Here is a 27,570-nt window from a genome sequence, read left to right on the forward strand (position 1 = left end):
AGTTGCAGCTCCCTGAAAGGTTCCCTTTTGGCCTGTTTAGAGTTTACTTCAAATGTGTTCCTTGCACTCGCTTTAGATTTTGACAGGCGAGTGAATGATAACAAGACTGCTGCAGAAGAGGCGCTGAGGAGAATTCCTGCCATCAACCAGACCATAACTGAGGCCAACGAGAAGACGAGGGAAGCACAGCTTGCGCTGGGCAACGCTGCGGCGGACGCCACTGAGGCCAAGAACAGGGCCCGTGAGGCTGAGAGGATTGCCAGCGCTGTCCAAAAGGTGTGCGCTCTCCTCTTCTCCAAAACAGACTCTTTGCTCATATAATTCTGTAGTCATCTTCTGGTCCCTTTCCAGACCCCAAAAACCCTTGCAAATTTTCTCAGCTCCAGTAAAATTACCTTAAAACACCCTTGTCATTTACTAGGCATTAGTGTGGGTAACCACATCAGTTGCAGAGGGAGATTCACTGAAAGGATCTCTGCTCTAAAATTTCTACCATGTTTCAGTGCCAGGGTCTGAGTTGTGAGGAGGGGGATTGGCTTTGGGGGCCCATAGAGCCCCTTCCCACAAAAAAAACAGATTTTTTCCTAAGTAAACATGTTCTTACACATGGACAGTTGACCTTTTTTTCCATCTTGTATAGAGCACAAGTGTACAACTTTCAAGGACTTTCAAGCATATTGCTGTGTCTAAGTCCACCTATTTAGAATTTCTATAGCTGCCATTGCTAGGATTCTTTCTACTGATTTTATTTTATTTATTTTTATTTTTTATTTTTTTGGTATCATTAATCTACAATTACAGAAAGAACATTATGTTTACTAGGTTCCCCCCTTTACCAAGTTCCCCCCACATACCCCTTCACAGTCACTGTCCATCTGCGTAGTAAGATGCTGTAAAATCACTACTTGTCTTCTCTGTGTTGCGCAGCCCTCCCCGTGCCCCCCACGCACTATACATGCTAATCGTAATGCCCTCTTTCTTCCCCCCGCCCCTTATCCCTCCCTTCCCACCCATCGTCCCCAGTCCCTTTCCCTTTGGTAACTATTAGTCCATTCTTGGGTTCTGTGATTCTGCTGCTGTTTTGTTCCTTCAGTTTTCCTTTGTTCTTATACTCCACATATGAGTGAAATCATTTGGTACTTGTCCTTCTCCACTTGGCTTATTTCACTGAGCATAATACCCTCTAGCTCCATCCATGTTGTTGCAAATGGTAGGATCTGTTTTTTTTCTTATGGCTGCGTAATATTCCATTGTTTATATGTACCACATTTTCTTTATCCAATCATCTACTGATGGACATTTAGGTTGCTTCCATATCTTGGCTATTGTAAACAGTGCAGCGATAAACATAGGGGTGCATCTGTCATTTTCAAACTGGAGTGCTGCGTTCTTAGGGTAAATTCCTAGAAGTGGAATTCCTGGGTCAAATGGTATTTCTATTTTGAGTTTTTTGAGGAAGCTCCATACTGCTTTCCACAATGGTTGAACTAGTTTACATACCCACCAGCAGTGTAGGAAGGTTCCCCTTTCTCCACAACCTCACCAACATTTATTGTTGTTTGTCTTTTCGATGATGGCGATCCTTACTGGTGTGAGGTGATATCTCATTGTGGTTTTAATTTGCATTTCTCTGATGATTAGCGATGTGGAGCATCTTTTCATGTGCCTGTTGGCCATCTGGATTTCTTCTTTAGAGAACTGGTCTATTCAGCTCCTCTGCCCATTTTTTAATTCGATTATTTGCTTTTTGTTTGTTGAGGCGTGTGAGCTCTTTGTATACTTTGGATGTCAGTCCTTTATCAGATCTGTCATTTACGAATATGTTCTCCCATACTGCAGGATACCTTTTTGTTCTATTGATGGTGTCCTTTGCTGTACAGAAGCTTTTTAGCTTGATATAGTCCCACTTGTTCATTTTTGCCTTTGTTTCCCTTGCCCGGGGAGATATGTGCATGAAGAAGTCACTCATGTTTATGTCCATGAGATTTATGCCTATGTTTTTTTCTAAGAGTTTTATGGTTTCATGACTTACATTCAGGTCTTTGATCCATTTGGAGTTTACTTTTGTGTATGGGGTTAGACAATGATCCAGTTTCATTCTCTTACATGTAACTGTCCAGTTTTACCAGCACCATCTGTTGAAGAGACTGTCATTTCCCCATTGTATGTCCATGGCTCCTTTATCAAATATTAATTGGCCATATATGTTTGGGTTAATGTCTGGAGTCTCTATTCTGTTCCATTGGTCTGTGGCTCTGTTCTTGTGCCAGTACCAAATTGTCTTGAGTACTGTCGCTCTGTAGTAGAGCTTGAATTTGGGGAGTGAGATCCCCCCCACTTTATTCTTCCTTCTCAGGATTGCATTGGCTATTCGGGGTCTTTGACGGTTCCATATGAATTTTTGAACTATTTGTTCCAGTTCATTGAAGAATGCTGTTGGTAATTTGATAGGGATTGCATCAAATCTGTATATTGCTTTGGGCAGGATGGCCATGTTGACAATGTTAATTCTTCCTAGCCAGGAGCATGGGATGAGTTTCCATTTGTTAGTGACCTCTTTAATTTCTCTTAAGAGTGTCTTGTAGTTTTCAGGGTATAGGTCTTTCACTTCCTTGGTTAGGTTTATTCCTAGGTATTTTATTCTTTTTGATGCTATTGTGAATGGAATTGTTTTCCTGATTTCTCTTTCTATTAGTTCATTGTTAGTGTATAGGAAAGCTACAGATTTCTGTGTGTGAATTTTGTATCCTGCAACTTTGCTGAATTCCGATATTAGTTCTAGTAGTTTTGGAGTGGAGTCTTTAGGGTTTTTTCTGTACAATATCATGTCATCTGCAAATAGTGACAGTTTGACTTCTTCTTTACCAATCTGGATTCCTTGTATTTCTTTGTTTTGTCTGATTGCCGTGGCTAGGACCTCCAGTACCACGTTGAATAACAGTGGGGAGAGTGGGCATCCCTGTCTTGTTCCTGATCTCAGAGGAAAAGCTTTCAGCCTCTCGCTGTTCAGTATGATGTTAGCTGTGGGTTTAGGTATGGCCTTTATTATGTTGAGGTGCTTTCCCTCTATGCCCATTTTGTTGAGAGTTTTTATCATGAATGGATGTTGAATTTTGTCAAATGCTTTTTCAGCATCTATGGAGATGATCATGTGGTTTTTGTCCTTCTTTTTGTTGATGTGGTGGATGATGGTGATGGATTTTCGAATGTTGTACCATCCTTGCATCCCTGGGATGAATCCCACTTGGTCATGGTGTATGATCTTCTTGATATATTTTTGAATTCGGTTTGCTAATATTTTGTTGACTATTTATCAATCTAAGTTCATCAGGGATATTGGACTCTAGTTTTCTTTTTTGGTGGGGTCTTTGCCTGGTTTTGGTATTAGGGTGATGTTGGCTTCATAGAATGAGTTTGGGAGTATTCACTCCTCTTCTATTTTTTGGAAAACTTTAAGGAGAATGGGTGTTATGTCTTCTCTGTATGTCTGATAAAATTCCTAGGTAAATCCATCTGGCCTGGCGGTTTTGTTCTTGGGTAGTTTTTGATTACTGATTCAATTTCGTTGCTTGTAATTGGTCTGTTTAGATTTTCTGTTTCTTTCTGGGTCAGTCTTGGAAGGTTGTATTTTTCTAAGAAGTTGTCCATTTCTCCTAGGTTTTCCAGTTTGTTAGCATATAGGTTTTCATAGTATTCTCTAACAATTCTTTGTATTTGTGCAGGGTCCGTCGTGATTTTTCCTTTCTTGTTTCTAATTCTGTTGATATGTGTTGACTCTCTTTTTCTCTTAATAAGTCTGGCTAGAGGCTTATCTATTTTATTTTCTCGAAGAAGCAGCTCTTGGTTTCATTGATTTTTTTCTATTGTTTTATTCTTCTCAATTTTATTTATTTCTTCTCTGATCTTTATTATGTCCCTCCGTCTGCTGACCTTAGGCCTCATTTGTTCTTCTTTTTCCAATTTCGATAATTGTGACATTAGACTATTCATTTGGGATTGTTCTTCCTTCTTTAAATAGGCCTGGATTGCTATATACTTTCCTCTTAAGACTGCTTTTCCTGCGTCCCACAGAAGTTGGGGCTTTGTGTTGTTGTCATTTGTGTCCATATATTGCTGGATCTCCATTTTAATTTGGTCATTGATCCATTGATTATTTAGGAGCATGTTGTTAAGCCTCCATGTGTTTGTGAGCCTTTTTGCTTTCTTTGTACAATTTATTTCTAGTTTTATACCTTTGTGGTCTGAGAAATTGGTTGGTAGGATTTCAATCTTTTTGAATTTACTGAGGCTCTTTTTGTGGTCTATTCTGGAGAATGTTCCATGTGCACTTGAGAAGAATGTGTATCCTGTTGCTTTTGGATGTAGAGTTCTGTAGATGTCTGTTAAGTCCATCTGTTCTAGTGTGTTGTTCAGTGCCTTTGTGTCCTTACTTATTTTCTGTCTGGTGGATCTGTCCTTTGGAGTGAGTGGTGTGTTGAAGTCTCCCAGAATGAATGCATTGCATTCTATTTCCTCCTTTAGTTCTGTTAGTATTTGTTTCACATACGTTGGTGCTCCTGTATTGGGTGTATATATGTTTATAATGGTTATATCCTCTTGTTGGACTGAGCCCTTTATCATTATGTAATCTTCTTCTTTATCTCTTGTTACTTTCTTTATTTTGAGGTCTATTTTATCTGATACTAGTATTGCAACACCTGCTTTTTTCTCTCTCTGTTGTTTGCATGAAATATCTTTCTCCAACCCTTGACTTTTAATCTGTGCATGTCTTTGGGTTTGAGGTGAGTCTCTTGTAAGCAGCATATAGATGGGTCTTGCTTTTTTATCCATTCTATTACTCTGTGTCTTTTGATTGGTGCATTCAGTCCATTTACATTTAGGGTGATTATTGAAAGATATGTACTTATTGCCATTGCAGGCTTTAGATTTGTGGTTACCAAAGGTTCAAGGTTAGCTTATTTACTTACTACCTTATTGTCTGACCTCACTCGCTTATTGAGCTGTTATAAACACAATCTGGTGATTATTTCTTTCCCTTCTTTTTCCTCCTCCTCCATTCTTCATATGCTGGGTGTTTTGTTCTGTGCTCTTTTTAGGAGTGCTCCCATCTAGAGCAGTCCCTGTAAGATGCCCTCTAGAGGTGGTTTGTGGGAGGCAAATTCCCTCAACTTTTGCTTGTCTGGCAATTGTTTAATCCCTCCTTCATATTTAAATGAAATTGTGCTGGATACAGTATCCTTGGTTCAAGGCCCTTCTCTTTCATTGCATTAAATATATCATGCGATTCTCTTCTGGCCTGTAAGGTTTCTGTTGAGAAGTCTGATGATAGCCTGATGGGTTTTCCTTTGTAGGTGACCTTTTTTCTCTCTCTGGCTGCCTTTAATACTCTATTCTTGTCCTTGATCTTTGCCATTTTAAATATTATGTGTCTTGGCATTGTCCTCTTTGGGTCCCGTCTCTCAGGAGTTCTGTGTGCCTCCGTAGTCTGAGAACTATTTCCTCCCCCAGTTTGGGGAAGTTCTCAGCAATTATTTCTTCAAAGACACTTTCTATCCCTTTTTCTCTCTCTTCTTCCTCTGGTACCCCTATAATGCGGATATTGTTCCTTTTGGATTGGTCACACAGTTCTCTTAATATTGTTTCATTCCTGGAGATCCTTTTATCTCTCTCTATGTCAGCTTCTATGCGTTCCTGTTCTCTGGTTTCTATTCCATCAATGGCCTCTTGCATCTTATCCATTCTGCTTATAAATCCTTCCAGAGTTTGTTTCACTTCTGTAACCTCCCTCCGGACATCTGTAATCTCCCTCCAGACTTCATCCCTTAGCTCTTGCATATTTCTCTGCAGCTCTGTCAGCATGTTTATGATTTTTATTTTGAATTCTTTTTCAGGGAGACTGGTTAGGTCTGCCTCTGCAGATCCTTTCTCAGGTGTAACTATCTTGGTCTGGACCAGATTTTTTTGCCTTTTCATGGTGATTGCAGTGGCTGTAGGCAGGTTGCGGGTGTGCCAGCTGGGTGAAGAAAGTCCTTTCCTGCTTGCTGGATGCCTTGCCTTTCTCCGCTGCCTGTGACGGTTACCCGCTCTCTGGGAGCAGCCACCGGGTTAGTGGCTAGTTAGCACCCCTAAGCTGCTGTGGGCGGGGTGTCCGTCAGAGCAGCACGGAGCTCTGCGGGGAGTGGCAGGCACGCCAGATGCGCTCCTTCATGCTAGCGGTGACCCTGCCAGGCAGCTGTGTGGCAGCAGTGGCCTTTGGGTCTGGCCTGGGCGACTGTGCGTTGGGCTGGGATTCCGGTCGGTTTCTGGGAGCGTGCGTGCTCCCTCTGGCTCTGCTGTTGGTGCATGTGGCGGCTTTTCCGCGCAGGCTTCTACCGGGCTCTGGCTTCACTGCCGCTGGTGCACGCGAGCCACACCCGGGCTGTTCAGTCGCGCCGCTGCGGGCTAGCCCTGCGGCGCATGGATCTGCTCTCGGTTCCTTCTAGCGCTTCCACCCCCGGCGCACGCTCCCACTCTCCTGCTACTGGGCCCATGTGTTGGGGTCCACACCAGTTGGAGGAATGACTGGCAGGCTGCCTAGTCCTGTGAGGGACTTCAGAGCTGACTGCCTCCGTTTACGGCGCCAAAGTTTCCCCGGTGTTTCCAGCTGCCGGGACAACTTCGTCCAGCTATGGGGTCCCGTCTCTTTAAGACTTGCAGAAAGCACTCGCTTTTCTTTTGTCTCAGGAGCTCCGGTTGTGGGGACCTGCCCACAGGTTTTGCTTTTCCGTTTCTGTAATATCCAGTACCCCATGCACCTTGTGTCTGCGTTCCAGGTGCGGATTTCTAGAGCTGGTTGTTTAGCAGTCCTGGGCTTTCACTCCCTCCCCGTTCTGACTCCTTTCTTCCCGCCGGGTTCTGGGGTGGGGGGGCATTCAGGTCCCGCCTGGCCACGGCTTGTATCTTACCCCCTTCGTGTGATTCTGAGTTCTCGCAGATGTAAATGTATCCTGGCTGTTGTACTGCATCCACTGGTGTCTCTTTTAGGAATAGTTGTATTTATTGTATTTTCATAAATATATATGTTTTGGGGAGGAGATTTCCTCTGAACTACTCACGCCGCCATCTTCCCGTGATCTCCTTTCTACTCATTTTAAAGAATAATTTCTGTAGGCTGGCCTTTTCCTACCTAAAGGTTAGTCTGTTTTATTTAAAGGAGAGATTGGAGCTGATTGAAAAATATGTGGTTGAGAATCACATTTTTTAGCTTCTAGAGAACAGTCAGTTTGGAGTTAATTGTATTTTACAAAATACTCAGATTTCAGGATTATGGTCTTTTTGTACATTACAATGTTTGCCAAGTAGAACAAAGCTAGCTTTGAATTTAAAATCTATCCAAGTGAAAGACTCTAATCAACAATGTGGTAGAAAATGTTCACCATTTAAATGTTTATCTAATTTGCTAGCGATGTGACCTCAGCTAAAAATGGCAACAACATGACAGGAAGTTTTAAGGATTAAATAAGAGGATTCAAATGCAAGTGCTTTACAAAATATAAAATGCTATTGTGTTACGTGGTATGCTGTTATTTGGAACCCAAACAAATGGTAACATAATTCAGCATGGAGTAAAAATTACTGCCGCATTCTTGCTGGAGTGTATTTTTGAGCCATTTTACAGACATCAAAGGAGTGGGAGCATATGTTAGAAAAGGAAAGCTTTTTTTCTATTAGCAACTGTTAATCTTGCACCTAGAATGCTACCAGCACCAAGGCAGAAGCTGAAAGGACGTTCACAGAAGTTACAGACTTGGATAATGAGGTAAACAATATGTTGAAACAACTGCAGGAAGCAGAAAAGGAGCTGAAGAAGAAACAAGGTGATGCTGACCAGGATATGATGATGGCAGGCATGGTAAGATTTTGGCGTGTTTGCTCACGGGCAGAAGGTGCAGGGGGTTTAACAATAATGTCCAGCTTGTAGAAAAGAGGCTCTTTCATATTGCCTTTGGCTTTTCGTTTTGTTTTTTGGTCAAAAATTTGATTAGTCACTTACATAGAAGACTAAGAATTTGGATTTGCTGCCGGGTTGTTGCACAATTGTCCTGTCCCTAAGCTACTCTCACTTACAAGTAAGACGTGGTTTTGCATATTTAAAAGTATGTGCTTTTATTTTCCAATGGGTAATTCATAGGTGGTATAAAATCAAAAAAGAACAAAAAAGAATGCAACAAGAAGTTAATTTCCTTCCTAATCTTGTTCTCCCAGCAGCTTGCTCCCCTAGAAGCAAAGACCAGTTTCTTATGTAAAAGGACATTTTTGAAGATGACAAAACGTACCAGACTTACATCCCATTTAATTTTTCACCTTTTCTGGCAATGTGTATACACGACACCATTTGTAACAAAATTGCCCTGTGTTGCAAGGCCCAACAAAAACAAGGGTCTGTTTTTCGGTCGTATGCTTTTGCTTTTGAAAGACTTTAGTGCGGTGGAGTCACAGTGGAAATACTCCTTTCCAGTTCCGCCTGATCACAGTCACAGTTCGGTTGTGCGCTTTCAGTCAGGGAAGGGACCCTCTTCCACTCCTGCTGGGAAGTAGGCCCTTTGCTGTGGGTCATTTTCACCTTGGGGTGGAAAAGAGAAATACTCAGCCTGCTAATAGGTGAGGAAGAGTCCGGGGGAAGTGATAGCAAGAAACATCCCTGTGCAAACACCTTACTTTATTATGCTTTCTTTGTTGGGTTGGTTTTTGTTTTGGATTGTCCTGATTTTCTATAGCAGGATGTGACTCAAATGGAAATTCCCATATAGTAAAAAACATGTATTACTCATATGTGCTGAGGGTCTCTGGATTTCATTTTTAATATGGTCTTAGAAATATTAGATTCAGAGCCTTTGAAAAAAGCTTTTTCCTTATTTAAAGTCCACATATACTGTTTATGGGCTTCAAAAAAGGGTATAGATTCAGTTCAAAGGTTAGAAAGAAGGTCCATCTTTGTTCCTTTTGGCAAGTAACTTCTCAGGAGCACAAAGCACCTTCATGCTATCTCATTTATATGTCTTTCCATCTGAAAGGCCAACATTGGGCCAGTATTGTTTGAGCCTGAAATATATTTTTAATCAAAAGAGTAAAGGCTTATGGCTGTTGTTGGAGGAAGAAGCTTAGAGACAGCAGGTTAAATGTGACAGTATTGCTCTGGGCAAGCCAAGCAAAGTCCTGTACCTCTCTCCTGGTATGCTCGCAGAAAAGCCTGTGAAGGCTTAATAAAATTGGCTAGGATATGAACAGAGATGAATCATTTATTTGTAAAGGTTTTTCCCTTGCTTTCTTTCTCTTTTTTACATTTCAAAAATTTTGCATTGTCTTGATCCAAAAACTAGGAAAAAGCACCTATGAGGTAGGGAACTCAAAGCAACTCATTTGTATCCTGACTAGATTTATTTGTGAGAGCATCTGTTTTTTAATATTTAGACACTTCCTCTTCCATCACCATTTCCTGTGACTCATGCACAAGTGTATTTGTTCAGGTTTCATGGAATTTTCCCAAATTTATATTTACCTTTGGTTGATTTTTAAAATGTAAATTGTATTGCCCCAATTTGTGGGTGTGTGCTTGTGTGGTTGTGGGGAGAGGAAGTTACATAAATGAGTGTCACTCAATTATGAGAATTTCCTGAGAATAGGGCATTTCTAATGATCAAGTCCTGAAGAGTGTCCTGGAGGACATGTTTTGGTTCTAAAAATGTACTTTAAAAAAATAACTTTCTGCTTGATGGATTTTATTATGAACATGCCCCCATGTATTCTTGAGTGAGAAAAGGAGATGACTTGATCTTTGAAACACTAATACAGTCAGTGTAGGCTTACTAGCTGCCTATTCGGGACTATTGTATTAATTAAAAATAGCAACATCCTCAACATGTAGATATGCCAGAAAACAATAAAAAAACCTAAACTGAGAGATGACAGTTTCATGAGTTAGGAAAGACGAAGAGAGGAGAGCATCTGAAAATTAGATTTGTTGGCTCATCGGGTAAAAAAAAAAATGTTTCAAGATGATGAACACATACCGTCAGGACTATTTGTATCCTTTGTCCCTTCCCCCTCGTCTAGGTTTCACAGGCTGCTCAGGAAGCTGAGATCAGTGCCAGAAAGGCCAAAAACTCCGCCACCAGCCTTCTCAGTATGATTAATGACCTCTTGGAGAAGCTGGGTAAGTAGCCATAGCATCATTTTAGGCAGTCTCTGAATTCTCTGTACTGTTTTTGGGATCAGACATAGTTGACTCAAAACTAGATACAATAGTATGAATATTGTTTGAACCAAATCATGATTTCACATTGTTTTAATTCAACCAATACTTAGGTCCTCTCATGGGATCTGACCTAAGTATTAGAATCTGATCGTGGTCCAAGGCCATAAACATTTTTGGAGATGCCAGCTAGGGTGGCTCAGTCATGGTTGAGGCTTATCATACAATTGAACAGTGATCATTCTTAGCTCATCCTGATGGATTTTTAAAGGATTTCAAGTGAAGGATTTCAGTAACAGAATAAAAGAACACATTAAACTGGTAATGACTTCACTGCCTGGAAATCTCTTCACTTGCTAAGTAAAGGATAGTTGGATGAATGACAATTTTTATGCCAAAAGAGAAGGGAAAGTGTGATTTTTCAAGGAAATATAAACCTGTTGAAATGCTCTTTTAATCTAACTTGGGAGGGAGCAGACCTCATTACAGGACGAACTCTCGCCGTCGGCCTCCGTGCTGAAGGGTAACGCGTTAGCCGGTACAGCTTGATGCAGGCCATTCTGTTGCAGTGCGCCAGCCTTGAAAGTTTGATCAGGGTTTTGTTTTGTGGGTTTTTGGGGGGTGGGGGTATATTTTTTATTTGTCGTAGATGTCAAGAATAATAAATTTAGTGCCAGCAAGTGGATTTTCAAGTAAAAGTAAGCTTTGAAGAGTTAGCTTTTTGTGGCAGAAAGAGCTGGATTTTAAAGTTCATCAGACTTGGGCTGGCATCTGTGCTGTGCTGTCTATAAGCAGTGCAGACTTGACAAATTACTTACCATCTGAGAATTAACTGATGTAAGATGGTCTTGTGAGGATTTGATCAAGTACACTGTGCATGAAGCGCAGATCACTGTGCACCTGTCTGCTTCCATTTATTATGGAAGCAAATGCTTTTCAAAAGAACCTCTTCTTCTTGCTAATTTTAAAGCAAAGCTTTGCTAAAACTAGTTCAGCCTTTAATGCTGGCCATTTTCCATAGTGGCTCTCCTTAGTGTCTGACTCCTGAAAAGAGGACGCAACTCCCCAGATGAGCCCAGCTTCCCTGGAATCTAAGAGCTGAGGGCTGAGGGTTCTAGTTTAAAGCTTTTTTATGTTTGTTAGATAGCACTGAAAGGATACGCAGGTTACATATGTAAATATGAGAAAAGAATGAAATGTTACAAGATGATCTTCAAAACCACAAGTGAGGCTTAAGGTCTAGTACATCATAGATGAGTATTTAGAAAACATTTCATAGAAGCTCTTTTCTCAGGAAATGACATCCAACCCAATATTCATTATATGCCCTGGCCCATCCCCCAGGTTAGGTCAGTGTTTGTACTCGGCTGGCCCTGCTTACGCCCTCGGACTGCAGGTCGCATTCGCAGACCAGCTTTGCTTAACAGCAGTGGCTGGGCTTCGTTTATATGGTTAGTGGAGGCACCTATGGTGATTCTTACTTAGCTCATCTGTTCTCTTTGGTGTCCTTTCTGAATCTACAGGGCAGCTGGACACAGTGGACCTGAACAAGCTGAATGAGATTGAAGGCACCCTGAACAAAGCCAAAGAGGAGATGAAAGTCAGTGACCTGGACAGGAAAGTGTCCGATCTGGAGAATGAAGCCAAGAAACAGGAGGCAGCCATCATAGACTATAACAGAGATATTGAGGAGATCATGAAGGACATTCGCAACCTGGAAGACATCAAGAAAACCTTACCATCTGGCTGCTTCAACACCCCATCCATCGAAAAGCCCTAGCATCTTCTCTTGGGGCTGGAAGCCAGCACCCCCTGTCTGGGTTGCCATTGTGAGGCCATAGAGTGCCTTAACACAAAAATTACATTTTTCAGACCCTCACTTCTCTGCTGCTCTCCACCACTGTCCTTTTGAACCAGGAAAAGTCACAAAGTTTAAAGAGAAGCAAATTAAACATCGTGAATCGGGAACAAAGGGCTTTATCTAATCAAATCTCTCTTCCATTTGCGGCGCTCCCTTACCCACGCTTTCCCTCATGAGTTGCATAAGGACGTGGCATCCTGCGTATTGTACAGTGGCGTAAACACTTCGTGGGAACCATGGTATACCAGGGCTGAGCAAGTAGCCCTCCCTTTCTCATTGATACCAAGAGACCGTCCTCAGTCTCAGTACTCGTTTCTATGAAGGAAAAGTTCGGCTACTCCTAGTAGCATTGTGATGGCCAGTATATCCAGTCTAGATAAAGAATATGCATCTCCATCTCCTGCCCCTCCTCCTTTTAAGCAAAAGGAAATAAACATCTTGTGCCAAAGGTATTGGTCATTTAGGATGTCGAGAGCCATCCTCAGTTTTAGCTGTTTTTGAGTATAGGACACTGAGCCTTCCACGGGTAAGGATGCAATTATTTATGACAGTCTCCAGGAGAATATGAGACTGCAGAAGTAGGCTGAACACTTTCTCATATGTTAGTAATTTGACTAGAAAGATAAACTTTTTCCAGATCTTCGGGCAGCTGATAATTTCAGTCTGGTGGGCAGCTTGCACTTGCCAGTAGACATCTTTTGGTATTCCTGTAAATGGAATGTACCCAGAAACAATAGAGATATGATAACCACTAAAGTTTTTTTCAAAATCAAACTAATTCTTAGAGCTTTTTTAGTATGTTAGTCTCTGAACTAGTGTTGTTAACTGGCAGAAAACAGTTGGTCCCTAAGATCTTGGCAAACGAAACAAAAGCAAAACAAGCCTTCTCGGCCTTCCCTTTTCTAGCAAAGGGATAAAAGGTGCAGCTTGTATCGTCAGGGTCTTGTGTATCCATTTTTCTTCCATTGGGGAGACATGAAACATTGACCCTCAGCCTTAATTTTCTTGTGATGTGCCCATCTTTTAGAATCCCTCAAAATACATTGTTTGCCAAATCCTGGTGGCAAATACTTGCACTTGGTATCTCACGCAGCTGCCCACACCATGTAGTTCCTGCACTTTGTGCTTTAAGCCCACTCTAAACCTTCCCTCCTAGTGTAGAGGGGAGACCCTTACGTGGAGTTGCCTAGCGGGCTTCTCAACTTTTGATCCTCAGCTCTGTGGTTTTAAGACCATGGTGTGACAAGTCCCTGCCACACAGCCCCTTCCTCCTACCAACCCACCTGTGAGATTCATATTTAGCCTTTAACACTATGCAACTTTGTACTCTGCGTAGCGGGGGAAAGAAACTATTATCTGACACACTGGTGCTATTAATTATTTCAAATTTATATTTTTGTGTGAATGTTTTTTTGTGTATCATGATTATAGAGTAAGGAGTTTATGTAAATATGCTTGGTTCTCTTTCTGGAATGGCACTGTCTTTTCACTTCTTCACTCCATTTTTTCTCTGCACTCGCACAAGGTGTGTGTGTGCCTCCTTCCCTTTGATTTGCCCTTCTTTGGGCTGTATTTGTCCCACATGGCATCTCCCTTTGGCATGTGTTTGCAGCATGCCCATTGCCTAACATAGTAACATCGACCTGCTTTCTCCACACACAGCCGCTATAAAGAGGTACCTCCAACCCTCTCCCTCTGCGATCTTGGCCATCCTAAATGGCAACACAATGCTGTTCTTAATGCCTGCTCCAGCACAGTAATGCCAGGTGACAGGATGGGGTGGAATTCAGAAATTATGCTGAACGGTGTCTTCAGCATCAATATGGCTCTAACCAGGACTGAGCTAGAAATGCCCTTCTAGCAATTGTTTGAGCTGGATTTTCAATTTTACAAGGGAGTGCGTACTAACTGAGCAGGGCATCAGGAAAAGTGCTACAGATAGAGTGGGAGAGGGCTTGTAGCCATTCTTCCCCTTCCCAGGCCCCTGTTGCACACCAGAGTTGACTGCCCCGATTCTGACTTGGGCTCCTAAGCCTCCACTCTGTGCTGCTCAGGCCTTTCGTACTGTTGCAGGAAGCATGGCTTTTCTTGCCAAGTTTTCACATCCGTGTTCCCTAGCTAGTTTATCTGGTTACGTGGCCACATTTTGGTCAAGGTTGTAGGAAAAGGACTGAAGAAAGGCTGCCAAGGTAGTTTCCATCTAGCGTCCAGGTCAGGGTCACTCCAGTTAAGTCCCAGGCCACAGTGAAATTTTCTGGTTTTGTTATTGTTGGTTTTCGTATTTTTTTGTTTTGTTTTGTTTTGTTTTGTTTTGCTTTTCTCTCCATCTGTGTGTGGTATATTTTTAAACAGAATTTTATTTTTAAAATAAAAGTTCTTTATAAAATAATACCTTAATTACACTTCTGCAGTATAGCCATTATTTTATTGTACAGTTCTAGTTACCTGTATTTCATGTAGTAAAATTGACAGGGTGGCTGCTGCAGAAAGCTGGGTGTCACGATGAACTTAACGCAGCTGTTCCTGGGATTTTTCCTTTTAATTCCAACTGTGGCCCTTTTAAATGTGCCTTCACTTTAGCTGTTTGCCTTAACTCTACAGTCTTGCTCCAGGGTGGTAAAGAAAATGCAACACTTGGCATTTTTTATGTTAAAAAACCAGTATTTTATTTATAATAAAATCTGAATATTTGTAACCCATGTGGCCTGAGTGTGGTACTGGAGTCATATGGTGTTTTAAAAGGTGTGATAAAGGGAAAGCCACTCATAATGTCATCTTTGGGTTATTTTCTTGAGCACAGTCTGTGTGTGTCTGCATATATATGTATACATATAATTTCTTTTCTACCCTTTTTAGATTGGGATACTTTGGCATAGTCCAGATGCTGGCAAACTTTTCTGTAAAGCACTATGTAGTAAATATTAGGCTTTGTGAGCCATAGGTTCTCTGTTCCAACTGACTATTCAGCTATTGCCTCATGAAGCAGCCCTAAATAATATGTAAATGAATGAGTATGGCTGTATTCCAGTAAAACTATAAAAACAGGCCATGGGCCTGAAGGCTGTAGTTAACTGGACCTCCTGGTGCAGCCATAATACTTGACTAACGGTGACTGAAGACTACTCAAAAATTCCTTGGGCTTTCTAAATTAGTAGATGTATGCAAAAAGCTGTCTTTCCACCTTTTAAATACAAACATGTCTTCAGCTAATGGTGGTTTTGCAGGTGAGAAAAACTCAAATATATATTGGAACAAAGGTAATATATAGTAACATATATATAATAATATATAAAGTAACAAAAGTAAGTAAATAGGGTGCTGGACCAGCAGGCCAGAAGGAGCTGATTCTCCCTAACCCCATCTGGAGGGTTGTCCCGACAGGTAACCTGAGACCAGGTGAAGCGTTTTGAAACTAGGGAGACAACAGGAAGGCACTGGTTGGCTCTTGGGTGCTCAGTGTATAGCCCTGAGGCCCTGTGGATAGATACCACTTTCCCAGTCTTAACAAAAATTTTTATGATACCTGGAAAGGACTTTCTCAGACTTGCTCGGAGAGAGCTTTAGAGGGCACTAGGTACTAGCTTTCTTACATACCCAGTTCTTAACCCATTTTTGGACCTCATTCCCTTGAAATGTATCTCCTCTGTTGTTACTGTGTCGGAGTGATTACTAGCATAATCTGATTAAAATATCCCCAAAGATCTACTCCTTAAATAAGCATTCTAGCCCCCTCATAAATCTGAATTCACCAGCCCTCCATTAAGCTCGAAATGGAATGCCTGAAGAAGACCCCTTGCATGCAGGCGATTCATGAGGTGGAAAAGCAGGTGGCATCTGCTTCCTAAGGTGAGGAAGGGCCCCACACAAGGAAACCTCAAATCTCTCCAGGCCCATAGCTATGGGAACAGAAATGAGACAGTGAATAGCAGGTAACTTTGACTATTTACACTAAGCAGATTTAAATGAAGTGAATATTGATAGCTGGAGTGAGACATAAGAAACTTGCTAGTAAGTAAGCTGTCTCAGAGGCTCCACGGGTTCAGGAGTCTTCATCTTAGCGTGGTTTATGTTTGTATTGCATCTCTTAGAATGACTACCTGCTCTACATGTGTAAGTGAAACTAAATAAAGATCAACTATATTCTTAAGAAAGGGAAACAAATGCAAAGAAAAGCTAAAGTTTCTGATTTGGAATTCAAATAAAATCTCAACATTTCACATGTTGTTCTAACGCGTTCATGCCTTTGTTCTAATTCTAAAAAGTCTTCTTTTCCCCTCCTTACTATAGAAAAGCCTGAGGCCAAGGTATCACCTTCTCTGTTGAAATTGGCCAGCCCTTCATCGTGTCCACCATGCCTCTCAGGCTAGTTCTGGCTTCTAGCATGGTTCGTGGACCGTGTTTATTGATCAGGTGTTTCTCATCCACTTCCCTCCCACTCCTACCGCCCTTCCATTCCCCCAAATCCGGGTCTGTGTTACTCACGCCCACGTCGTCAGGGTTGGGAAGCCCACAGCGGCACTCAGGTTGTCTAAGCGTGTGAGGGTAATCAGCCTTTCTCCTCCACCTATTCTCCCATCCCTGTCACTTTTTCCCTGCTGTGAGCAGAGGGAGCTTTATTGAGTACTTTTTAATGCCCTCTCTTGCCGCCACCTGACAGCATTCTTCTCTCTTCATACTCCTCCTAAAGAGGGATTTGCAGGAAGATGAGCACAAAACCACAGTTTTTCTTATAGGTACATGTGCATGCACACACATACCTATGCAGTCAGCAACCAGCTGGTGTAATCCAATGTGTAAGGCCCCTTCCTCTGCACTCCCAGCTTCATGCTAGCCGATCCCAAAGCCGTGTGTGTGTGTCTGTATTACTCAGCTCCTTCCGTAGATGTCTCTGGCTCCTGACCCAAAATATAAATTCTCTTTAACTCCTGGGAATGGTCCCACTAAATTTTAACAGATTGGTTGGTGTTTCATCCTGTGTACATCATGTACCCTAGAAAGCCTCGTAATATAGGCCATAGAGGCATTGCTCATGATTAATTCTGTATAATTTGTATTTATTTCGATAAAAAGTTGAGCATCAGGACTTGGATCAAGAATGTAGCCCTCTGTGTCGCTCATGTAATTGTATATTAATGGTACCAAAATTTTAAAAAAATGTAGCCCTCTAACACAGAACTGTTGCCATGAGTACATTCAACTTAAGTGATTCTCTGCAAACGTGGCCCAGTCACCCCTTTGAGGGCACCCATCCCTTTTTTCCATGACTAACAACAAAAATTTCTGCTTGATCTTCAGACTGCTGCTCTTGGGGCCAATGCCAGGGTGTCTGCCCTTATATGAGATCCTTTGTCATTTCAGTAACTAAATCACCAAATTTTGTGCTGTGGCAACTGGTGTTAAGAATTTCTATGCAATTCCTTTCTGAATATCCTGTGCTTGCCTTCTAGAATGTATGATCCACATTTCCTTACTCTTCTCTGTTAATTGACTCCAGCTATTTCTTCCATGGATGTTTCTTTTCTCCTGAGCATGGTTTCTAAAGTAAGGTCCGTGCAGAGTAAGCCCAAGTCCAGCTGTGAGCAGCAATGTCTGGGAAGATGTGCTGTCCTGGTGTGGATTACACGTTGCTGGGTTGCTGAGCCAGCATCTACGATAAAGGCTCAGGAGAAACAGCTGTGATTTCAGTGATGACACATTTAGCATGGTCAGAAAAGTTTGTGTTACAACTTGCTGATTCCTCTTGGCTCAGTCAGCTATCTGTGCTGTCGCAGTTGGGCTGATACATAGGCTCAGACGTGGCCAGAGATGAGTTTTGCTATGTATGTTTCAGATAGGCTGACCTCTTTTAAGTTTCCGAAGGGCTCTAGAAAAACCAGCACTCTCAAAAGAGCCTGCATCACATACCATGTTCTAATAGGCTCTCTCATAACTGTGTTCTTTCCTCTCCTTCCCATTTGATGAGGTCTCCATTTGACCAGTGAGGAAACACACACCAGGATTTGCTGCCCCATCACTCTAACCACTTTTTAACATGTTGCCTTATTTTCTCCCGTGATTTTCATTTATTTTCCTTTTAAGAACCTCTTATTACATGCATGTATTGTATTATAAGGGTCCTCAGATCCCTTATGTGGCGAGATCAAGGTAGGATTTAAGTACACTAATAACTTGCCCAGTATTAGGGAACCAGGTAATGGCAGAATTACTGCTTGGAACCTGACTGTCCTCAGCACCCGGCACCATGTACACCACACAGCTCCCACCCCTCTCGCTGCTCTTGGTTTTTCCTCCCTTTCTCCTCCGCCTTCCTAGGTTCAGGGATAAGGAGCGCAAAACTGGCTCGCCTCGCTTTACATTCCCCTAGCTTCCTCTAATGTTAACATCTGATGTAACCGTGGCACATTTATCAAAGCTAAGAAATTAACATTACTAGAACACTATTAACTATATAGTCTTTTGCCAGCTTTTAAATACCTTCCTTTTCAAGACCCCATTTTTAAAGTAAAATGAATTTGAAAACAAAGTGAGAACCCTCAACGTTATTATCCAAGCTATGGGAAAATACATAGTATGGACTCCAAAGTAACTGGTTTCACTTACATAATACACTCAAGTCTGCCCAATGTGTAACATAGTCATAGTTTAGTATAAATAATATCATTAAACAACTTGCTAAGATGTCTTAAAAGTTTCAAAAAGAATTTTTAAAGATCTATCAGAATGAACATGCCATTTATAATATGCCAAAAATGTATGTATTTATTAGAATTAGGAAATTGACTTACAAAGATTGCATTAAAAATGTTTTTACTATTACATAATTTCAGACTTACAGAAAAATGGTAAGAATAGTACAAAAATTTCTGATACTCTTTACTCAGATTTTCCAAATGTTAATATTTTACTGTATTTTCTTTTTCACTGCTCTCACTCTTGCTCTCTCTGTAGAGAGGGAAGAGAGAGAAAGAGAGAACTTTTAAGTTGGAGCCAAGATGCCCCTTTACCCATAATGCTTCAATGTACATTTCCTAAAGACAGGGAACTTCTTACATAACTACAGTACAGTTGTCAAAATCTGGACATTGCCACTGATACAATACTATTATCTACAGCCATTATTCAGATTGCAACATTTGCGTAGGCAGAGTAATGCCCCCCCACCAAGATATCTCCATCTTAATCCCTAGAACCTATGGGTGTGTTAGGTTACATGTCAAAGGGGAATTAAAGTTTCTGAAATAATTAAGGTTATGAATCAACTGACCTTAAAATAAATTATCCTGGATTACTTGGGGGGCCCAATAAAATTATAAGGATTCTTATAGTTGGAAGGGGGAGGCAGAGAAGGGATCAGAGTAAGGGATCAATGTGCTAAGGACTTGGCCCACCCCTGCTGTCCTGAAGATGGAGGAAGTGGGCATAGGCCACGGAATCTGGGCAGCCACTAGGAGAAGGCAAGCAATGGATTCCCCCTTAGAAGGGAACAAAGCCCTGCTTACACCTTGATTTTAGCCCAGGGAGACTTCTAATCTACAGAAATACAAGCTAATAAAGTTGCATTGTTTTAAGCCACTACATTTGAGGTAATTTGTTACACAGCCATAGGAAATTAACACTGTTCATCTCAACATCCTTTATAGAAAAAGAAAATCTGAAATCCTGTGGTGTTCAGTTGTCATGTCTCTTTCCTTTAATCTGGAACAGTTCCTGAGTCTCTTTGTATTTCATGACATCGACATTTTTGAAAAACACAGTCTTTTGTAGAATGTTCTTCAGTTTGGTTTGTCTGATGTTTTCTCTTGCCTGGATTCAGGGTAGGTACTTTTGGCAGAGAAATCACAAAGGTGGTGCTGAGTTCTTTTCAGTATATTAAATCAGGAGGCATGTAAGTCATTACTGGCGATGGTAACTTCGTCGTTTGATGGGGGTGCTGCCTTCCAGGTTTCTCCATTGTGAAGTTACTGTTACCCGTTTCATTATTAAGTATCCTAAGGAGATACTTTGAGGTTCTATGACCATACTGTTACTCCTTACACTGTGACCCACTAGTTTTAGTGTCTTGATGATGGCTGCCAAATGGAGATATTTCTCATTTCAACCTTCTTTCTATGTTTATTAATAGGCATTAGACTGTGAAGTGGAGCTTTTCCTTCTCCCACTTACTCAGTTATGTACAGCTAGTAGTTGCTCCCACCCTTTGCTCTCTGTATTGAAGGTGTTTTGGAACCCCAGCTACACAGTCTCTAATCTCAAGGAAACCTCTTAATGTTCTATGAACTCATTTTCCAGTTTTTGATAGAGGACTGTTGGCTACTCTTGCAATGCGGTCCTGCCCTCTCATAAAACCAACAGCAACATGGCAAATTATTTGATTATTTCAAACTTTCACTGTTTGAGACTCCAAAGTGCCTTGTCATTAATCAGGGCCCAAACTAGAACCATCTTGCCATGTTGAGATCAAAAAGGGTTGTTACTCAACCACTGGTATAGTCTATGGAGTCTTTCTAGATTATAAGAAAAGTCTGGTAAAAACTATCGTGGGCTTTATTGTGCTCTTGTGCTGACTTTTATCAGGGGTGAATATGTAATAAAATGAGGTTAGTGTGTACATAGGATCATGGACTCAGAGGCTCTCTTAGAGCGGTGGTTCTCAAAGTGAGTCCCTGGGACCTGCTGAATCAGAAATTGAGTGGGGGAGGGATGGAGGGTAATCCGTGTTTTGACAAGCCCCCCTCTAGGGATTCTGATGCTGACTAGAGCATCAGAGAGGGCTGTATATTGCTTCTCAACAATATTCCCCCTTGTGTTAACCTTCATTATTAGTATAACCTGTCTGTCTACATGTTACTCAACAAGGCATTATTTTCACTTTCAGCTCCCCTTGAATTGGGAAGAAAGAAATTAAGAATATGCCTGTGCGACAGTGTTAGAGACAGTTGGTATTAATTCTCCTCTATGTTTCTTAAAACTAAGAAACTCTGTTATGTAAGTACCAAATTGCTTAATTAAGACATTCCTCTCATGGAGTACAAAAACCTTCTTAAGGAGTAGGTGGAGACTGGCAAATCTATTTTTAAAATCTTTTAATGTAAGTATTTCCATCCCCAACTGATTTCTCCACTTTCTAAACAGTAATTTCTATCTACTAAATGTGAATAGACCAAAAGATCATAGGATAGACACAACTTTTTGTGATTCATCATTACCATCTAATGCTATGAACTTGGTAAGCTTGTTCTAAATGATCCCTCAAGCATAAAATTAAACAGAACCAAGTCATTTCATGTGGGAGTTGGGCTTAGGCTGCAATTAGGATAACCAGCAAATATACCTAAAGACATCAAAAAGAAGTTCAGTTTAAACCTCAGGCCCTGCTGACTGGCTACAATTCATAGACAAGTGAGCTGTGTGCCCTTAGCTAAGCCTCTCAACTTTGCTTGTGTTTCCTCTAAATTGAGGCTGGCACAAACTTACAGAGCTTTTCACCTAAGTGGGTAAGCAGGTTAAACTTGTATAAAGAATAGTCTGGTGAACTACATGGAACCTGAAGCTTGTACAATTTGGGGACTTCTTTTAAGAAAGGTATAAGATTACAAATGCAAAAGTAGGTAGAGAGCAGGTAGGAGCCCCTACGTCCCCCTACGTCCCTGGGAAATCCACTTCTGTAGTTACTTATTTACTCTAAGCCAGAGGCAGACAAAGCAGTTGTTTCCTTTTGTCCCTGTGTCATTGGGTGTGTGCGTGACTGTACTTCCCTTGTACTGCAGACACCTCAGCCTCTGTCTGGCCAGGAGAACCTGTTTGGTGAGCTCACTGCATGACAACAGTGGGTGCAGCTTGCAAAGGAGTGCCTGGCTGCCAGAATGGGCCCAGAGGCTGCAGAATCAGACTTTTGCCAGGGAAAGATAAAGTGCCCCAAGGCGTAGGTTCTCTGGGGCCATGGTGAATGGCTTGACTGGGCAAAGCCTGCCCATCTACTTCATTAAACTTCTTTGTCTCAGAAATGGAAGGGGCAAAACTCAACTCTTAGAGATCATTTCTTAAAATAGAACTTCATTCACTTCTATCCTCAAGAAATTGCCTACCAGAGACCGTCCAGTCCTGGAGGTGTTCTGAGCTGCTTTCCGGCCCAAGCCTGCTGGGACCATACACCGTAGTGGGCAGAAGGTAAACTGTACAGCCAAGACGTAGACCTTGACATTTCAGCCAGGACTTGGTGCTAGGTTTGTTCTTACTAAAACAGAACACAAGAGCAACAAAAACCAAAACAATGCTATTTCAGTGAGTTGAAAGATCTGATTTTTAAGCTTACCCTTCTGAGTATATTTTTCTAGAGCTGTTGAGATGGTTCAGGGCAGTAACAGTGTCCTTCATTTAGCAAGTCCGTTTTACTGGGGACTGCAGAGTACCCTGTGGATTATTTACTCTCTTAAGTGTGAAGAATATTCTGGCCAGAAAACTCTGAGAGGACCTTCAGTTTAGGACTAACATACCTCAGTTCCCTTTTATCAAAAGGAAATGATTTTTTTTAATAGTTGTTCATTTAGTGCAGAAATAGAACCAAAGTATGCCTGCCTAGCATGCTGAGAGTCAATTCTGTGATGTTTTGAAATAACCCAGGAGAGAGGCTTGCCACCTGTGAATGAATAACCCAAATTTATCCAGGCCCATGCCAACATCTACAATAGGGGGGCTCTGGGTTTTATTTATATGGTCATCATTATATTAAGCAAGCTTTCCTTGCTAAATCTTGAGTATCTAAGAAATTTTAATGACCAGTCATCCTACAGCTATATACTGAGAACCAACTCTATTAGAAGGCCCATCCTAAGTGATGGGGATTTAGCAGTGTACAAAACACAAAAATCCCTGCCGTTATGGGACTTATATCCTAGTGGGGGAGCCTTAATAAACAAAAGATGGATGAAACGTGTTAGCTAACCATGTAGCCCTTAATATGTTCCACATGCTGTTCTAAGAACTTCATAAGTGTTAAGCTTACAACCTGATGGGGTGGGTACTATAGTTATTCCAGTTATTCCCATTTTATAGATGAGAAAAAAAGAAAAGAGAGAGCCTACCTTGACTGTCTGGTAACACAGCCAGGCCTTGAACTCAGGCAATGACTCTAAGACCTGCCTGTGTTTCCACCACCACATTACACTGCTTCTGAGCAGCACACCCGAGTCAAATAGGGTAAGAAGGTCTATGGGGAAAAATAAAGCAGGGAGGGGAAAGAAAGTGTATAGGGGTGGGGTGGAACTTGCAATTTTATAAAAGATTGTTTGTAAAGCCTCATGGAGAAGATGGCATTTGAGTAAAGACCTGAACCACATGGATATCTGGGGAAAGCACACTCCAGGTAGGGGCACTAAAGAGGGCAGAGGTCCCAGAGTGGGAGCAGCCACGTGGCTGAGGGCGAGGGAGGAGGAGGACGGGTTGGAGGTGGGCCAGAACACATGGTGCCGGCTCTCGAGGCCATGCAAGGACTTTGGCTTTTACTCGGAGTGAAATGGAATGCTGTCGTATTCCGACTGAGATGTGATGTGATCCAAATTGTACCATGACAGGAGGAGGCTGGCAGTGGTGTGGACTAATGGGGCACAAGGGCAAAGCAGGGGGATGAGGTAGGAGGCTATCACAATAATCATGCAAAAGACAGGAGGGCTTGGATTCCGCCAACTGCAGTGGAGGTGATGAGAAGGGATTCAATCCTGATGATGATCTGAAGGGAGCAAGATTTGCTGTGAGAGAAAGAAGAGTCGAGGGTGACCTTAAGGTGCTTGGACTGAACAACCCAAAGGATGGGAGACTGATGCAGAAGAGGCACAGGGGACAGGACATCAGTAGTGCAACTTTGTGTTATTTCAGGGATGTGAATCACCCATCCCAAGGAGATTTCAGTTAGGCACTTGAATAGGAGCTTAAGCGCTAAGGGTAACTGTGCAAGCAAGGAAGCTAAAGACCTGAATTTGAAAGTTGTCAGCAGATAACACTCAGGTGTATGAGACTGGCTGGAAAACCAAGGGAGTGAGTGTGGACAGAGATCAGGCCCAAGGCTTGAGCCTTGGGTGACTCCCTGTCCATTAAGAGGGCACTTCTATGTTAAGAGGTCAGAGAGATGAGGACGAATCAGCTAAGCAGACCAAGAAGGGGTGATCTATGTAGGAGAAAAACCACAAGAACACACGAGGTCCTGGAAACCAAGAAGGGGGCTTCAAGGAGAAAGGAGTGACCAGTTATGCCCAGGGCTGCTGATAGGCCCAAGAAGGTGCAGGCTGAGAGCTGGTCACGGGGTTTCACAACAGGAGGCCCCTGATGGCCTCAGCAGGGGCATTTCGGGTGCCGGAGGCAACGCCTATCACAGTGGTCGGAGAGGTTTCTGGAGATGGAACTGCAGCAGAGCTGTTTCCTCAGACGGAGGAAATAAAAGCATACCAGAGAGAGCCCCCACCACACGCTCTCCCTGCTACCCAGCCAATTATTCTAATAAATGGATTTTATCCTCAAGCTGTTTGGGGGTGTGTGTGTGTGTGTGTGTGTGCGCGCGCGTGCGTGCGTGTGTGTGTGTGTGTGTGCGCCTGTGTGTGCTTTTTTAAGAGCATCTTAATGCTAAATTGATCTAAAGATGTGTGTTTTAGGAGCAGCAGAGAGAGAGCTTCCTTTTTGAGGAGGGTCAGGGTTCCTGCCTCTGAAAGGAGCCTAAGGCCTGGAATACTGAAAGCACATTTTCAGGACATGCTGAGGTAACCAGTTTAAACTTGTCAAAGGATGCTTTTCCACTTGGCTCACAGCTATTCATTCATACTGGTTTTGACCATCCCACTCGTTTTATTTAAATTCCTAATTCATTTTCAGGCCTTTCCATATAGGGTTAGCAAGGAATGGCTAATTTCAGAGCTGGCATTTATGACGCCTTAACGGGAAGATTAAGTCAGGTTTTTAGAAATCTTGTTTTTTATCATATTGCCCCCATGCCCAGCTTAAGAACACTCCAAATATTAATACTTAATGACAGAAAGTGGTAAGTTTTAAGGACATCAATTTGGGAAAAACTGGCTTGTCTTGCCAATGGGTTTCAGCTCCGAGCAAGTTCACTATGGATTCAATGTGGCCAAAGAAATGACAGTGGAACATTCTTGGGGGGAAAGGGTTATACCCAACTTTATTCCCATGGTGGCAGGTCAGTCACTAGAATCCTGTCCATGCAGAGCGAGTCTGCATGCAGCAAGCCAGTCTCTGCCTCTGGACCTCTCTGCCCGCAGCCGTCTCAGTCTCTGTCCTCAGCGCTGCCACCACTCCAGCCTCTGCTCTCCTGTAGCCCTGTCACCATGTCGCCCAGAGCACTGGGCAGAGCTCTTTATATAGAGTCGATAACAACGTACTGCCCACATGTGTGTAGTGCGCTAGTGACCAGGGCCAGGTGAAAATCCTGGCTACAGGAACCTTCACTTTATCCACATGGCTTTAGACTGTTTTTCAGTGGTGCTTGTTAAAAATTAAATAATGCATTCAAGCAAAGATTAGACTAGAAAATTACTTGAGGAGAAAAGAGAAATCTCCCATGCAGAAGAATTCCAAAGAATTTATGGAGATACTTTGCCCTTGAGGAGGTGGAAGGTAACTCCCCACTCCTTACTTGTGGGCAGCCATAGTGACTTCAAAAGACCATGGTACGGAAAGGTGACAGAAGGGTAACTTTATAATGGAGAGACCCGACAAACACAACCTCAGCCAGGGGACCAAGGTCTGCACCAGCAGTGGTAAGTCAGGCTGACAGCACGTAGGCTTGATACAATGATGAAAATGGCACTTACCTTGTAGTCTTCCTCCCCAAATGCCTCACCCCCAGTCTGATGATGAGCAGAACATCAGACAAATGCCAGCGGTGGGACATTCTGCAAAACACGTGACCAGCCCTCCTCCGGACTCTCCAGGCCCTCAGAACCAAGGGAAGTCTGAGGAAGTGTGTGGCTCCTGGGGGCATCCTGGTGCAGAGAAGGGGCCTACGGTAAATAACTAAGGAAATCTGCATCAAACATAGTCTTTAGTTAATAATAATGTATCACTATTGGTTCATTAATTTTAACAGAGATACCATCTTAGTGAAAGATGTAATAGGGGAAACTGGATGTGGGGTATATGGGAATTCTCTGCACAGTTTTTCTATGATTCTATAGCTTTTCTAAAAATTAAAACTTATTTTTTTTTAAATTGCTTGAGTGAAGGTTAGACCTCACCAGTGCCATAGCCAGTCTGATGCAGAAAGGGCAGTGCTGGGCAGTCAGAAGCCTGGAAATAAGGGCTCTGCAGGCAAGCAACACTGCGAAGAGAGGATGGTCCCGAGTCCCAGCCTCCCCACTCTGGACCCTTCCCCCTTAAGGTAAGAGCCCATGCTTACACAGTACTGTGCTAAGTCTCCAACCCCTTTTGCCTCTTACCTTCACAGCAGCCAACACTGTGAAGTAGGTGGGTGCTATTATTCGTAATGCTGTTTCATCCATGAGGAAAACGAGACCTTGAGGGTTTAAGGACCCCAGGTCACCCTGCCCGCAAGGGTGGGGCTGGGATGAGCGTCCAGCCAGTTTGGGCCACAGAGCGGGTGCTCGTTTAATCTCTGTCATTTGTGTGCCCCGCCTCCGTCCCACCTCCGCCCACCTCCAGTTCACTTCATCTCTTCCAGCCACTGAGAGGCTCACACTCTCTTCAACAGGTGTTATCCTTAGCTTCTGATGGCCAAACTCATTATGACCCCGGGTGTCAGCTGCTCTGTGTTGACTGCCCAGAGAACTAGTGGAGGTGGGAGCAGGCGGTGTGAGCAGGCAGGGAAGGCTCCTCTCTCTGAAGTAATGCCTAGTTTCTAATTTCAGTGTTGGCCGTGCTCCTGCACTCAGATCCCCACCAGGACTTGGGGTGATACTGAATCCCACCCTATTGACTATTCTAGCCCAAAACCTCACATTGTACCCATCTGATGTCTTGGAAACAATCCAGACTCTGGGTATTTTCTAGTGGTTTCTATAATGAGCATGAGTGGACCCACAGGTGTGTCTGAATGAGGATTTGTGATGCTGAGCATACGTTCCTAACCCTGTATTTCAAAGAGGTTGGCTCCCTTTTATTTACAAAATAAGGTGAAATTGTGTATGCCAGCCTAAATGAAGAGAAGTAGGCTCTCTTTCATGTCTGCAAAGGCAGTACATACTATTTCGAGAAAGTAATCTGAAACAGCAACTTCTCAAACTCTGCCCTTTTCCATAAACTTCCTCTAATGGTCAGAAAGTTCACAATTTAATAAAGACCCTCAGAAAGGCTAGTCAAAGAATAGAACCGTGCAGTAATTTCATCAATATAGGGGGCTAAAAGTAAAATATTGCATCATGATTTCCTGCTGGAAAAGTAAAAGCTAGTTTAGATCTCTTGGAGGGAAGACTGCTGCTCTGGAATGCTGGCTGTTCTAAAAGTTCCCTGAGGTATG

General features: G+C 42.5%; 1 protein-coding gene across 1 annotated transcript in view; it reads left to right on the forward strand.

Moving 5' to 3' along the window:
* Positions 1-14,787, forward strand: part of LAMC1 (laminin subunit gamma 1) — a 134,308-nt gene extending 119,521 nt beyond the window's left edge. Inside the window, exons 25-28 of the mRNA XM_036912584.2 lie at positions 77-276; positions 7,733-7,891; positions 10,093-10,192; positions 11,755-14,787. Of these exons, the coding sequence (XP_036768479.2) occupies positions 77-276; positions 7,733-7,891; positions 10,093-10,192; positions 11,755-12,011 (716 nt within the window). The 3' untranslated portion in view covers positions 12,012-14,787. The remainder of the gene's footprint in view (positions 1-76; positions 277-7,732; positions 7,892-10,092; positions 10,193-11,754) is intronic.
* Positions 14,788-27,570: the final 12,783 nt, after the last annotated feature.

This window comes from Manis pentadactyla, chromosome 9 (genome assembly GCF_030020395.1).
Source record: "Manis pentadactyla isolate mManPen7 chromosome 9, mManPen7.hap1, whole genome shotgun sequence".
Lineage (NCBI taxonomy): Eukaryota > Metazoa > Chordata > Mammalia > Pholidota > Manidae > Manis > Manis pentadactyla.